The 16,654-nt window shown below is 44.0% G+C and overlaps 1 protein-coding gene across 3 annotated transcripts in view; it reads left to right on the forward strand.

Annotated features, from left to right (window-relative positions):
* The first annotated feature begins 3,170 nt into the window (after window positions 1-3,170).
* Window positions 3,171-16,654, forward strand: part of LOC111953620 (neural cell adhesion molecule 2-like) — a 396,017-nt gene continuing 382,533 nt past the window's right edge. For 2 of the 3 annotated variants that reach the window (XM_023973008.2, XM_023973009.1), the window contains exon 1: window positions 3,171-3,632. In XM_023973008.2, the coding sequence (XP_023828776.1) occupies window positions 3,590-3,632 (43 nt within the window). In that variant the 5' untranslated portion in view covers window positions 3,171-3,589. The remainder of the gene's footprint in view (window positions 3,633-16,654) is intronic. The other variant, XM_023973010.2, reaches the window with a different exon arrangement.

Consider the following 16,654-nt stretch of genomic DNA (forward strand, 5'->3'; position numbering starts at 1 on the left):
CACACACACACACACACACACACACACACACTGTATCCGACAAAATCCAGTCAATAACCACTGGCCAGGGGAATAAAGAGATTGAGCTAGTGAACAAGAAAGTGTAGAAAGGGAGTAGCACACACGCGCACACACACAGAGACACACTCTCTGACGTACACACACTGCTATTGATAACAGACTATCAGAAAACGGGTTGCTGGGGCAACAACCGAGTTTCTGGAGGGACACTGTTGATGAGCCAGTGAACAGGTCCCTTGTGATGATGGTGGCTGTGGAGATCTGGTTACCATACTATCTCCTTCCAGTCTCTAGAAAACATCAAGGTACTGCTTCGACTTCTTCCAAGGCAGATCCCCATGAGGGGAAACAACCCAGCATGTGTGTTTGGTCACCAAAACACATTGTCTGCTTCCCAAATGGCACCCTTTATAGTGCACTACTTTTGACCAGAGACCATAGGGCCCTGGTCGAAAGTAGTGCACAAAATAGGAAATACTTAGGGAACACTCATTGAGCGGCATCTAATTGGAGCGAACAGGACGGGCAGCCCAGCAGTAGTGTGGGCTAATAGAACTAGATGTCAGGTAAATAAAGGAGATGTTTATTTTCCTAAAGCTTGAAGCTGTGGTGGATTATATCTTTGAGGATGTGTCAGGCATACTGAATTTTAGACTTGATTTGGCTTGTTCCTTTCAGCTCCTAATGGAGCAAAGGGCCTCAACGGTGCATCCCCAGCGAACTCTGTYCTGGGCGGTTTTCTTGACCCCATTCTGAGTGTTTACTGTCTGATTGACATCCCCTCGGTCGTCATCGCTAGACTGAAACAAGGGCGATAATGTGATTGCACAGTTTAATTTATGGATATATTTGATCCAATCATCACTAAGCCATCTGCGTGCATGAAGAGTAGTGATCAGATCTACTTTTTGCATATGCAACCTTTGGCTGAAACCACATGCCTGTGCCAGTGTGCACCATCTGAATGACTTTCCTCTGGCAGTGTGTTGGGACCATCAGGTTGCTCTCTTAAGCTACTGGATTGATTAGACATAAGACAGAATGGCTTAGGTGTTTTGACTAGTGATGCTGCAAGGGTGTGTTGTTGAATGAGCGTTGCTGCTGCAGTGTCATAGACCAGCCATWCTGTAGTGAGTGGAGCTGTCTATGGTGCTGAAATGGATACTCTTCAGTCACACCCATGTCCCTAATAGTGGCACAAGGTGTCAGAGGAGTCCATTTTTATATAATCCCCCCGCCTCGCGACCCCCACCACCAGACAGACCCCAGTTCTCCATATTCTATTACAGTATGATAAAGTAGCTATATCTAGAGGAAAACGGCTCAAGCACAACATAAAGCTAGCATGACAAAGTTGCTATTCTTGCTCAACTTCTGCTACATTTCCTTGAAAGCATGTTCCAACCCAGACATTGAGAGAGACAACATGAACTTAAAAATGGCCTCTTTCCCAGAGTACAAAGACAATAAAATAATGTTTTCACAGTGCGATCCTGGTGCATATAAATGTCAATGGAGTTAATGGATGTCACAGCTATTCCTTTGAGACAAGAGGCTGAATGCCTGCGTTTCATGTCTCTTTTCTACATCATATTGTTAGAGGGCAGAGATAGATTTGATATTCTTCTGGGCTGAATGGCTTTGAACTTTAACAGCTCAATGGGGAAAAGGAGCAACACAATTACCAACCTTTTAAGGAGTGATTTAGCCGTAAACACCATGATAGTGGCAGGGGTTAAGTCACATTGTCGAGGCAGAAACCACAACCACTTGTTCTGAGGAGAATGCTGAAGTGTGTCAAATGCTTTGATATTGTTATTGTCACACATCTCAAATAGCATATTGATTCCGCCTAAATGTAGTGAGGAATCTGCTGACTTACATGATGTCACTTTCACACCTTTCCTCAGTTACATTTGTGTTCATATTACCGTTGGACGTATCTTGGGTTGTTAGCATGCACTGCCAGATGAAAGAACTACAATAGACTGGTGTAGAATATATAAATTAATTGATCATGACCACCTGTGTGTGTGTGGGAGAGGGAGAGAGAGTGTTTGTGGTGTAGGAGGGGGCATGAGGCATGTAGGGTCACTATCCTATGAATTTCAGACTCCAATGTCAATCGCATCCACATACACTATATGTACAAAAGTATGTGGACACCCCTTCATATGAGTGGATTTAGCTGTTTCAGCCACACCTGTTGCACATGGCCATGCAATCGCCATAGACAAACATTGGCAGTAGAAAAGCTTTACTGAAGAGCTCAGTGACTTTCAATGTGGCACCGTCATAGGACGCCACCTTTCCCACAAGTCAATTTGTCAAATTTAGTGCCAACTGTAAAGTTTGGTGGAAGAGGAATAAGGGTCTGGGGCTGTTTTTCATGGTTCAGGCTAGGCCCCTTCGTTCGAGAGAAGGGAAACCTTAACGCTACAGCATGCAATGACATTTTAKAWGATTCTGTGCTTCCAACTTTGTTGCAGCAGTTTGGGGAAGGCCCTTTCCTGTTTCAGCATGACAATGCCCAAGTGCACAAAGTGAGGTCCATACAGAAATGGTTTGTTGAGATTGGTGTGGAAGAACTTGACTGGCCTGCAGAAAGCCCTGACCTCAACCCCATTGAACACCTTTGGGATGAATTGGAGGCAGACTGCGAGCCAGGCCTAATCACCCAACATCAGTGCCGACCTCACTAATGCTCTTGTGGCTGAATGTGACTGCAGCAATGTTCCAACATGTTCAAACATCTAGGAAAGCTGTCTAAGAAGAGTGGAGGCTGTTATAGCAGCAAAGGGGGGACCAACTGGAGGCTGTTATAGCAGCAAAGGGGGGACCAACTGTATATTAATGCCCATGATTTTGAAATGAGATGTTCGATGTATCATGCAGATTTCGTTTGGATAGCGTACCGCAAGTGAGTTACTAGGTGTGTGCCAAGAAACAAAATGCAAAAAAATTTAATAAAGAAGAAGCTTTTTTTCCCAGCTGAATATGCATATAATTTGTACAAACATACAGCCAACCATTCGCTGTTCTCGTGTGTGCGCGCGCGTGACAGCGAGAGAGAGGATAGGGAGAAGGGACCTGCAGTCCGAACAGTGCACTCCACAACCCGTTAATAATGAAACAGTTCATGTCACACGGATTTCAGCGATAAGATGTGACACTGCAAGTTGCACAGTCCATCATCCATCATCCGTTAGTTTGACTCCCGAACAAATTATTGAACAATCATTTAAACTATAATTTTGATAAACCATAGTGAAACAATAATTGGGGTGATTTGGACCTTTAAACGAAAGTTACTTCCTTTTTCTCTCGAGGGGTATACTGAGTGATGTATAAATGTGGACTGCTCAGTGGAGTCAGGCAGCGAAGGAGTAAAAAGTAAGTGCGAGCTGGGGAGCGAGCGAGCGCGCGCCAGAGAGGGAGCGAGAGAACGCCAGCGGACCTCAAGACCGAGGGCGAAAGGAGTGTCGCGGTTCCTGCTATAATAACAGCTACTAAAAACCTCCACTAACAGTGAACGCTGGAAGCGGTCCATCAGCCAAACCTGCTCAAAATGATTATCCAACTCCTATGGTTTCTTGTCTGCGGCAGTCAAGGTAGGGAGACTTGTCTCTTGGCGTTGTGGACTTCGTGGATGGATAAGTTGCTGTATTCGCCCGCTCTTGTCCATATATCCCTTTCGGCGGGAACAATTATGTTAGGGAGATTTGGGAGAAGGAGACCGCAGAGAGCGAGTAAGAGAGAGAGGGGCGGATTGTTTGACCGCTGGTGTTTTGTAGTTTCAGCACGTATTCCAAAGATTGGAACGCTTGCTACTTTGAAAAGGGGATTATCAAGACCCCGTTGACATCATTGAACTGTTCTGGTGTTATTCCGCCATTGAATGTGACATCCATCGATTGGTAGAGTGGCTATATCTGGTCAATTTTTTGTTGTTGTTCATCAGTAGGAGAGAAAGAATTGTGGATATATGCATGTGGCTGTGGAACGACAACAATAGGCTGTGCTTTGTTTAGTTTTTTTCCTCAAGGAGATCAACAAATCACAAAAAACAATGTTATGATATGGGTGATTGCCTAGGGAAAACAGAASGTGTCGGTGGCATGCAGTTGGCACTGCGCTGATTATTTGGCTTTATTTTGTTAACACACAGCGCATCGTAACACAACAACCTCAGGGCCAGCTATTTAAATTCAAACTGTTTATACTTWGTTTGATAAATAACTAAGCTTTTGTGGAACAATTCAAAGGCATCATTACCCTTAGGTGTTTAGCGTTTCAATTTCATTCATTTTTTATCCTAGGCTTTCGAATGGGTGAACGGGACACGGCGCAGAATTTGCATTCTTCGGTGACAGTGTATCGATTATTTTACAAGACAGAACTGAGAAGGTATAGACGAGCTGTAGCTAGTTTAGTTTTGGGTGAAAATGTAATCCCAGAATTGCGCAGGTGGACATATATGAATGATGGGAAGGATTGCTCACCCCTGAGAGGGGTTGCATGTCACTGGCGCACCAATGGACACAGAGTAAACCCGGTTTCATTATCGTGCTTGTTTGTTTTAGTGTCCAAAGGTACCTCTGAAGTTAGCAGTCAATTGCGGCAGTCAAGCACTAGAAAGGGAAAGGGGATTACTTTGTTTGGCCGCATTAGTTTTTTTAGGTGGAACGGCAGATGGGGGTAGAGCGCTGCAAATTAATATTCAGTCAGAAGATGGGCGATGTATGATTGTAAAATTAGGCTAGTGGACATTTTTAGGCTAGTGGCCATTTACCCACAGTAAATATCGGCCATATAATCATCCTACCCGACTTCCAAAGGAATATGCAGGACGTGACATGCAATACTTTTTGCCACATTCAACAGAAAAAAAAGAAACACAATCATTCCACTACTGGAGAATCCCCAGCATTATTCAGGCTGAGATAACATTCCAGTTAGTCAATGGGTCTTGTTAGCATGCAAACCGCATCTGCTGAGTGCCTGCACCCAACTGTTGTAAAAATGGAAACGGATCACCCACCCAGCCCTGAATACCCTGCCAGTCATACAGGAAGGATACTGCCCTTGTCGCTGCAGCTTGCCCAGAAAGACCAGGTAGCTGTGCAACCTGGTCAGGCCCCAGAACTACAACCACTACTGGCTACTTCACCCTGGCTACCTCACCCTGTTAGGACACACTCATGTCCTGTCACCTCAAATACTTAGAATCAACCTTGCAGACTTAGTTTCAGTGGGGAAAATAGGGGAAATGTTAGCTCTACATATACGCTACTAGAGTGGCTGACTGTTGTATTACAGGTTGCTTTCCTGTAACTTGGTGACGCTACTATGTGCTTGTGTTGTAAAAAAACATGAACACACATTGAAAAGCTAGTTGGCTTCAGCTATTCAAACACGAGGCATGGTAGTGCCTCTCATAGTTCTGGTTATGCCAAGAGTCGTAATGAAACCCTTTTTAATAAAGACAGAACAACACAATACAAAATAAACTAGGGGAATTTATATCCAGGCAACGGTGTCTGAGAGTAATTATGTCGGCCATATTGGATTCGGAATAAGAATGATTTACAAAAAAGTCATTATGGCCATGAGTGGAAACAATTCTGGAAAAAAAGCCTCGTATACAAAATGCATATTTACAGTTGATGTCGGAAGTTTACATACACCTTAGCCAAATAAATTTAAACTCAGTTTTTCACAATTCCTAGTAAAAATTCCCTGTTTTAGGTCAGTTAGGATCACCACTTTATTTTATGAATGTGAAATGTCAGAATAATAGTASAGTGATTTATTTCAGCTTTTATTTCTTTYAACACATTCCCAGTGGGTCAGAAGTCTACATACACTCAATTAGTATTTGGTAGCATTGCCTTTAAATTGTTTTACTTGGGCCAAACGTTTCGGGTAGCCTTCCACAAGCTTCCCACAATAAGTTGGGTGAATTTCGGCCTATTCCTCCTGACAGAGCTGGTGTAACTGAGTCTGGTTTGTAGGCCTCCTTGCTCGCACACGCTTTTTCAGTTCTGCCCACAAATTTTCTATGGGATTGAGGTCAGGGTTTTGTGATGGCCACTCCAATACCTTGACTTTGTTGTCCTTAAGCCATTTTGCCACAACTTTGGAGGTATGCTTGGGGTCATTGTCCATTTGGAAGACCCATTTGCGACCAAGCTTTAACTTCCTGACTGATGTCTTGAGATGTTGCTTCAATATATCCACATAATTTTCTTGCCTCATGATGCCATCTATTTTGTGAAGTGCACCAGTCCCTCCTGCAGCACCCCCACAACAAGATGCTGCCACCCCCATGCTTCACGGTTACGATGGTGTTCTTTGGCTTGCAAGCCTCCCCCTTTTCCCCCCAAACATAACGATGGTCATTATGGCCAAGCAGTTCTATTTTTGTTTCATCAGACCAGAGGACATTTCACRAAAAAGTACGATCTTTGTCCCATGTGCAGTTGCAAACCGTAGTCTGGCTTTTTTCTGGCGGTTTTGAAACAGTGGCTTCTTCCTTGCTGAGCGGCCTTGCAGGTTATGTCGATACAGGACTCGTTTTACTGTGGATATAGATACTTTTGTACCTGTTTCCTCCAGCATCTTCACAGGGTCCTTTGCTGTTGTTCTGGGATTGATTTGCACTTTTCGCACCAAAGTACGTTCATCTTTAGGAGACAGAACGCGTCTCCTTCCTGAGCGTTATGACGGCTGTATGGTCCCATGGTGTTTTTACTTGCGTACTATTGTTTGTACAGATGAATGTTGTACCTTCACAAATTGTAGACCTCCACAAGTCTGGTTCATCCTTGGGAGCCATTTCCAAATGGAAATGGCTCCCAAGGATGAACCAGACTTGTGGAGGTCTACAATTTGTTTTCTGAGGTCTTGGCTGATTTATTTTGATTTTCCCATGATGTCAAGCAATGAGTTTGAATATAGGCCTTGAAATACATCCACAGGTAGACCTCCGATTGACTCAAATGATGCCAATTGACTCAGATGATGTCAATTAGCCTATCAGAAGCTTCTAAAGCCATGACATAATTTTCTGGAATTTTCCAAGCTGTTTAAAGACACAGTCAGCTTAGTGTATGTAAACTTCTGACCCACAATAATTGTGATACAGAGTTATAAGTKAAATAATCTGTCTGTAAACAATTGTTGGAAAGATTACTTGTGTCATGCATAAAGTAGATGTCCTAACCGACTTGCCAAAACTATAGTTTGTTAACAAGACATTTTGTGGAGTGGTTGAAAAATGAGTTTTAATGACCCCAACCTAAGTGTATGTAAACTTCCGACTTCAACTGTACATATGATTTGACCTCCATCAAATGGTATTATGTTAGCCATATTGGATTTTGGACGCCATATTGGATTTGAGGCTAAATACAGGGTTGCCCCAAAGATAATCTGTGGTGACACCCTGACTAAATTGTAGGAGTAGGGGCTAAAGATACAAAATCCTTCAAGGAACCTTGGAGTCCCCCCCCAAATTTCAATTTTGAACTCTGAGCTCAATCCCATAGAAAATTTGTGGGCAGAACTGAAAATAGCCGCAACATCAGAAGACATATAAAAAATCTTAGTTGGACATAACATATTGTAAAAACACCAGGGAATCACCTTCAAATTATTTCAAAATTTGGAAATCTGTTGCCAAATTTCCCGACGTATAATTGACACGTATACAAATGTAAGCAAGGTTTGAAATTATGTTTTAATGATATATTATATCTGTTTGGGCTTATTGCGGTCAATTTGCAGTCTACAAATGAATGGTAATTATGTTCCCGGACCCCGACCATCCCCTCAAGAAAATATCGGCCCGCGGCTGAATCTAGTTGATGATCCCTGCTGTACAGACTTTATTTCAGTTGGTTTTCTTCTGACTCTGAACAAAAAGGTATATTGTAGTTACGTTTGTGTGCTTTAAACATACATTACAGTTGACACAACCTTCTCACATTGGCTCAGTGTCTCAACAGGGATTCCCTCTATCTATATCCAACCCACCTTACAACACACTTTCGGCTTTTACAACCTTTCAAGAATTAATTTAGCTATTTGTTCGCAATGCCATTTGACTGATTTGTTTTTTGTTGCCTGGGCAGAGTGTTCTCTCTGTTAGAGCAACATTAGCATTAGAAATCCCAGCGAGGCTTCCTCTCAGCAGGTCATCGGTTATTTATGTGTTTTGAGTTTTTCTGCAGCTCAGTGAAATTAATTATATGCTCGCCAGTGCTCGCCCAAAGACCATTCAGTGAGATGTTAAGTGGCATAATTAAGATATTTCTCTGATCCACTGGGAGAAATGTCAGTCGAGGAGGATTTAAAAGATGTTTGCCCCTGTGCACTCTATCCACAGTGGAGACATGCGTGCACACACACACACACACACACACACACACACACACACACACACACACACACACACACACACACACAGGCGTAATGCACGTGCACGCACGCACAGCACCGAGAGGACAGCACACAGATACAGGAGCATGTGTATACACCTGTCTCTTATACACATCTAGATGTGTATAAGAGACAGGTGTATACACTGTGTACAATCATTAGGAACACAATGACATACACTGACCAGGTGAATCCAGGTGAAAGCTATGATGCATTGTTAATGTCAATTGCTAAATCCTCTTCAATCAGTGTTGATGAAGGGGAGCAGACAGGTTAATGAGGGATTTTTAAGCTTTGAGGCAATTGAGACATGGATTTTGTATGTGTGCCATTCAGAGTGTGAATGGGCAAGACAAAAGGTTTAAGTGCCTCTGAACGGGGTATGGTAGTAGGTGCCAGGCGCACCGGTTTGTGTCAAGAACTGCAATGCTGCTTGGTTTTTAATGCTCAACAGTTTCTCGTGTGTGTCAGGAATGGTCTACCACCCAAAGGACATCCAGCCAACTTGACACAACTGTGGGAAGCATTGGAGTCAACATGGGCCAGCATCCCCGTGGAACGCTTTTGACACCTTGTAGAGTCCATACCCGATGAATTACGGCTGTTCTAAGGGCAAAGGGGATGCAACTCAATATTAGGAAGGTGTTCCTAAAGGTTTGTACACCCACGATATTTTGTCCCCCCACGGTGCGTGGATGCGTAACCTGGACGGTGGTGCATGCACATATACAGACGCACACACACACACACACACACACACACACACACACACACACACACACACACACACACACACACACACACACACACACACACACAGTATTTTAAAGAGCCTCTCAGTCTCGTCGTCAGAACCTCAAGCTGAAACCAACACCTTTTCCATTTCTTTCCCGAGAAAAAATCACATCATTCTAATTTCTGCATGAACCTATTAGGCTAACATTTTCCGGGAGTAGTTGAGCACACACAGTCCTTTTACATTATGTAACAGCACTCAGAAAGTCCCATTAAAGACATGCAAATGCTTTTCACATAAGGAATGGCCCATGTCTTTGCTCGGTGCACACAGGAATTGATTGCATTATTTTATTAATAGAGTGGGAAGGGGGGAACACATATACAGATGCACATATGAAAATGGAATGTCCCCCGGAGGGGACTCTCATATGAAAAATCAATTTAAAGAACGACTGGAGTCGACAGGGCCTCCGAAATAGTCCAAAGGCCAATCTCAATGTTATGTATATGTTATTATTTATTTCACCCTTTCTTTGCTGCTTTTGGATTTTTCTTACATGCCCTTTAGCAGTCAATCCCATAATGTTTTAGAATCGAGGGGTGGATTTTTTGCATGAAAAAAAAAAAGACTGCACACAGTTCATCGGCACTCTCTTGAGATACAGTATGTGTGGGTATACATGTGGAAGATCTATAAAGCATTGGTACTATAGTGCAGGTTGCACCTGTTGGGAATAAGTGGCAGTGTAGCTTTACAGGGAGGACATAAAGGTGCCAGAAAGGTTTGAGAGGTTTATTTTTTGTTTGTTGGATTCGACATTGATAATGGACAGCTTCAAACGTTATACTTATGTTAATGCTTAGTAAATCTGTCTCTTTGATCCACATGCTAGCGACGACTGAGTCATTCTACCGGGGTTCAATACATTGACGCACAGATTTAACACATACAAAATTATGTGGACACGCCTTAAAATGTGTGGATTTGGCTATTTCAGCCACACCCGTTGCTGACAAGTGTATCAAATCAAGCACACAGCAATGTAATCTCTATAGACAAACATTGGCAGTAGAATGGCCCGTATTGAAGAGCTCAGTGACTTTCAATGTGGCACTGTCATAGGCACCTTTTGAAAAAGTCAAATCAGAATACAATGACATCCTAGAGGATTCTGTGCTTCCAACTTTATGGTACCAGTTTGGGGAAGGCCCTTTCCTGTTTCAGTATGACAATGCCCCCATGCACAAAGCGAGGTCCATGCAGAAATGGATTGTCGAGATCAGTGTGGAAGAACTTGACCGGCCTGCTCAGAGCCCTGACCTCAACCCCAATGAACACCTTTGGGATGAATTGGAACTCTGACTGCGAGCCAGGCCTAATCGCCCAACATCAGTGCGGGCCCATCTTACTAATGCGCTTGTGGCTGAATAGAAGCAAGTCCCTGCAGCAATGTTCCAACATCTAGTGGAAAGCCTTCCCAGAAGAGTGGAGATTGTTATAGCAGCGAAGGGGGGACCAAATCCATATTAATACCCATGATTTTGGAATAAGATGTTCGACGTGCAGGTGTCCACATACATTTGGTCATGTAGTGTGTGTTGGCTGTGTTTGTTTGAACATTGCATTGGGATGTTGTACATTGCTTGCTTTTATGAGTTATAGGTGAAACTCTTTCTTCCCAGCTGAACCATTGTTTATAGACATGTTAAATACACCAAACTGCATGTGCGTTCAGTAACAAGTAAAACGTGTGTGTGTGTGTGTGTGTGTGTGTGTAAAATAGGAACAGGAAAGCAGGGGTAAAAAAACAAAGCAAGAGGGGGGCTAAGAGTGAGGGGGAGAGAAGAAAGATATTAAGTTTAGATTCATTCAATTGAAGTGAATCCGATTGCATCTAGTCAAATTGTATTCGGCAGAATTGAATCCCACTCTATGGAGTCTGGCTGTGCCAAAATTAATAAAAAGTAATTGAATCCTGCTGGGACAGAATTGAATTAGGACCGACTGACGTGATTAGAAGAGTCAGCTGGATGTTACATTCTGACGTGTTCCCGTGGCTTCTTCTGTTGTGTTCCCACGTTAGAATGATCTGTGTCCTCAACAGCGGTCCTTGAGTCTGGCCTTGTCTTATGGTCAGGCAGTCTAATGGGCACCACAGAGGCAGCAGGGTTATACCCCAGGCTCCTTATTATAGRKGGGGGGGGGGGGGGGGGGGGCRGGGACTAGTTCCCCCTGACAGGGGCACAGAGGAAGATGGAATGGACTAACTCACAGACTTGGGCACACACACACACCGGCCATCATTCCAAAGCCTTTAGGCCTACATCTCTCTTATCCCTCTCTTGGGATCCACTGTGTTGTAGGCCGGGGCATGGGGCATGGCACCGGCGGGCATGATTAAATGAAGCATTGAGGGCGGTGAGGATGGCAGTGCAGCTTCACAATGGGACTGTGTAGAGATGACCCAGTTAGATAGTATTAATAACTGTGATTGGAGGAGCCACACTGGACCATTGTCAGAGCAGAGGGGTCATGCCCATTGAAACTGATGGGGTATGTGCCCTCTATCCATCTTGGATAATAAAAATATACAAGCTAAAGTTTATTGTACACTTAAAAAATATATTGCAATTGGCTGAAAGGTTTTTGGTGCATCCGCTGGACACTGGCAATGGACACGCCTAAAACTCTGCAAAAAAAAAACAACTTTCCCAGAGAGTTGGAAAGACAGGGAGTGTGGACACAGACACCGAGACAAAGACTGAGTGTCACCGTAGACAGACGAGCGTAAAACAAGCGTCGTCGATTTAACTTCAAAAGCAAGTTTTATCTTGACAAGAAAGAAGCATCACACTGAAGTTCTGCCAGGTTCTAAAATAGATTCCTCCCAAACCAAACAGAACCGTATCGACGGCGGATTGGTAAAACCAATTGACAGATGGATGGCCAAAAAGGCTGACAACCTGCCAGGATAGATAGATTGAGATAACGGCAGAGAGATTATAGGCTACAGTACTGTAAGATAGTTGGGAAGTGTATATTGACTGGCAAAGAGAAACCATACCATCCCGTCTTTTAGAGCTGATGCCAGACCTTATCCAGTATATACAGTGAAAAAGTGTGGCGTAAGCAAATAAAGCGCTTTGTTATTGGACGGTCAATCAGTGAGATGGAGGATGGGACTAATGCTAATGATGGCAGTGTTGGTCTAGCAGACACTAAAGAGCTTGCTCAAGATTCTGCATTGATTTTTTCTCCCCCTTACTCAGTGACCCAGACCCAGGCAGCCTCACTACACACCCATCATAATGAAGAGGCGAGAGAGAAAGGAAGTGTCGTATTGCACGTGCATGTTATAGCAAATTCACATGCATGCAGATTGACAAGCAGACACACACACATGCAGGTATTTCACACATTCACAATTGTAGATAGACACACACACATACACACACACACGTACATTTAAAACATTGATCTCTTTCTCCTGTTGTCTCTCTCACGCTCTCCCCTTCTCGAATTAAATTTGCTTTATTGTCATGATAACTCAGTAACTTACACAGGGATACAATATAATCATGCTGTACTACAAATAGCAATTATCCGAATTAACTTCACAGTAATGAGCGCAATAACAAAACAGAAATAACTGCATACATTTATTTATACCTATTGTTGTTCCGGTCACTGTCCCTTAGCTTGTGGCAGGAAGCCACCTGTTGGCCTGCCAACATAGCACAATGTGGTTTCTCTCCCAATCATTAAGGGAATCTTTTTTTCTTTTCTTCGTGTGTTACGATTCATGTTCTTTGTATCGGTTGATAATCACTGGGTAGAATATTGTTTTCAACTCTCTTGTTTTCAGGTTGATGTGAAAATGCTTTCTCTTCCTGAGAAAGAGTGCACACATTAACCCCATATTCATAGCCGTCTCTCTCTATATCTCTCTCTCTCCCTCTCTTTCCCTTTCTGTCTCTTCAGTCTCCCTCTCTCTTGCCTCTCCCAATCTAATCTCCTTCCCTCCTCTCTTTACCTCCCTCCCTCCTTTAGAGTGGGGGAACAGAACAAGGAGCTCCTGGCTTGTCTCCTGCTGGTTAATTATCCCAAACTGTGATTGATGGGCTCTCCAGTGAGTGCCGTGGGGCCGTCCGCCGTTGACCTGCCCGGGAACACGGCCCCAGTCTGCCAATCACAGCTCAGCATTACTAATGGGACGGAAACTTAGCCCACTTTGGCATGTCCCAATAGAGACATAGGCTGTCTACTGCTGGTTTGTGTTCATTATGGCATGCAAAATATGATTATTTAAAACGTTTTGCAATGGAAAGTGAAAGTGTTTCTCATTGCATAGGCCTAACAGCTGGGTTGTGTTCATTAGGGCACGCAACAGACGCTCATTTAAAACATTTTGCTACAGAAATTGAAAGCTAGTATTTCTCATTGGACAATTCCAGGTAGTCCATCCCTGTTTCAGTCCGTTTTCTTCTGCTTGGTGCCTAATGAACCCTACTCAGACCTGGTGCTATATAATAGGGCCGGGTGTATCCGGGGTACGGATAAATCCTCATGTCTGTTTGATGGCTTCTCAGAAGTCCAGTACATTCTGCCACTATGCAGGGGCTTTAAACAAAATCTCCCTGTACTTGTGGGCAAGGCTGTGCTCTTCTTGGTCCTGCTACTCTCGTCTCAGTTCTCGAGGTCTGCAGAGAAGAGATATCTCCGTTCTCCCTATTTGACCAGTTTCTCAAGCAGAGTCTGTTTGTCTTCACAGAGGAAGTGAATGATGTTTGTTATTGCTGAGACTCATTACACATATTAATACTGTAGATAAGAATTTCATTTGACTTTTTTTGACATTTTCTCTTTTTTTCCCCCACAATGCCTCTGGGATCATACCCACATCTTCCATGTGAATCCGGGGGCAACGTTCTCTCACTGTTTAGTGTTTACTCGACTTCTCTCGTTAATCTTCCCACAATCCAACGGGGCGGCCTCGCCAAGTGTGTCGGGTAGACAGTGGGCGTTTTATTTTATTTTTTAAATTACATCTTATCTTTGACACGCATCTCTTATTTTTCTTCCTCTCCTCCGTTATTCTCCGGAATAAATCTTCTCCCCTGCTCCCGTTGCGGGGGCACCACTGGGATCGCGTTCGTCTTTCCGCCCACGATGCGTGGATGCGTAACCTGGGCGGTGCTGCATGCACCTCTTTCATGGGAATACAATTCATTAATTCTCAGCCAGTATTTACTTAGCTGTGTGTGCTAGCCCTGTTTATGGACATGTTGCTGCCTCCAGATGGAATAACAGCTTATCCCCAGGTGTCTGTCTCTCCTGTCTCTGTCTGTTTGTCTCTCTCTCTCTCTCTCTCTCTCTCTTGCCAGCTACCACTCACATATACATACACATCTGTCTGTCTCTCTCTCTCCTGTCTCTGTCTAGACAGACAGACAGACAGACAGACAGAAGACAGGACAGAAACAGACAGACAGACAAGTACAGACAGAGAAGAGGAGACAGCCGCCGGAGAGAAAAGAGAGCACACAGCAGGACAAGCACAAACAGGGAGGAGAGAGCGACGCAGAAACAGAAAGCCCACGAGAGAGAGGAGAGACACGAGACAGAAAACAGACAGACCGAGCACAACAACAGAGGAGAAGAGACACAGACAGACAGATACACCAGAGCAGAAACACAGAAACAGAGAAAGACAGACAGAGACACAGAAACAGAGAGAGGAGAGAAGAGGAAGTGAGAGAGACAGAACCGAACGAGACGCGAGAGAGACGGACAGCCAGAGACAGAGCAGAGATGAGACAGCACAGAGAGAGACAAACAGAGAGACAGAACACACCAACAGAAGGCGACCTAGAAACAAGACAGATGCGACGAACGAGGACAAAAGACGAGAGACGAGAGAGGAGAAGACAGAAGAGAAGACAGAGCACAGCAGACAGAGAAGAGAACAGAGCCACCACAGACCAGACACAGAGCACGCACACAGACAAGCACACAGACAGACAGACAACAACTGAGAAGAGACACAAGCACAGTGAAGACTAGACAGACCGAGAACAGACGAACAGACACGACAGACAGACAGAGACAGACAGACAGACACACAGACAAGAAGACAACGAGACAAAGTGAGCAGAACGAGAAGTCTAGCGAGACAGCCGAGGCACAGAGAGACGAGAGAGAAGAGACAAAAAATTCACTAGACAGAGCAGAGGAAAGACACACAAGATAGAGAAGAGAGAGAGACAGAGCAGAGACAAGAGAACAGACACGATGTAGTATGTATTAAGTGTAATGTAGCTGGCAAGAGGGGGGCGAGAGAGAGAGAAGAGAGAGAGAGACGAGAGTAGACGAAGAGAAGAGAGAAGAGAGAGAGGAGAGTAGAAGACGATGGTGTTCCAACAAAGAGAGTCCAGCATCCAGGACCACAAAATTTCAATCTAGACACCTCCTCCCCTAAGAAGCACACACAAACTATACATACCCTCGGCCTAAGACCATACAGCACACAACAGAGCAGGATAACCTTGCACAAAGGCTGGTTGAACGATCTGAGAGACAAGGCAAGAAAGGGCCTTCTTATGCATCCAACAAGGACATAACACAATTTCAATACAATGTAGGAATCTGGGCGATACAAATCACTTGAATCAGTATAGCCCTTTATGTGTTCGTGAAGTCTGGGTCGCCTAACCAACCCGCAAGGATGTTCAACAAAATGGACAAAAGAACACCAAATTGACAGACCTGCCATGTCAAGAATTCTGCAAAAATTATCCTCCGGTAACAAACGTAGAACACCAAATAATGACATGCCAGAGCAGAATTAGGCCGATACCCACTGAATTATCAAACCGAGGAAAGGAGCGTTAAATCTCTACAACCACCTAGAAAGGATAAGCATGTCCAAACCTCCATTGACAAAGCCATCACCTACAAGAGAATAGAACCTGGGAGAAAGGTCAACCTAAGCGAAGCTGTCCTAAGGCACTGTTTCACAAAAACACAAACACACCCACAGAGCTCCCAGGACACAGCACATTAGACCCAACCAAATCATGAGAAACAAAAAGATAATTACTTGACACATTTGGAAAGAATTAACAAAAAAACTGAGCAACCTAGAATGCTATTTGGCCCAAAACAGAGAGTACACAGTGGCAGATACCTGACGCACTGTGCTGACGCCAACTTAAGGAACGCTTTGACTATGTACAGACTCAGTGAGCATAGCCTTGCTATTGAGAAAGGCCGCCGTAGGCAGACATGGCTCTCAAGAGAAGACAGGCTATGTGCTCACTGCCCACAAAATGAGGTGGAAACTGAGCTGCACTTCCTAACTCTCTGCCCAATGTATGACCTAATTAGAGAGACATTTTTCCTCAGATTACACAGATCAAAGAATTTCGAAAACAAAATCCAATTTTGATAAAC

The sequence above is a fragment of the Salvelinus sp. IW2-2015 genome, linkage group LG27, assembly GCF_002910315.2.
Source record: "Salvelinus sp. IW2-2015 linkage group LG27, ASM291031v2, whole genome shotgun sequence".
Lineage (NCBI taxonomy): Eukaryota > Metazoa > Chordata > Actinopteri > Salmoniformes > Salmonidae > Salvelinus > Salvelinus sp. IW2-2015.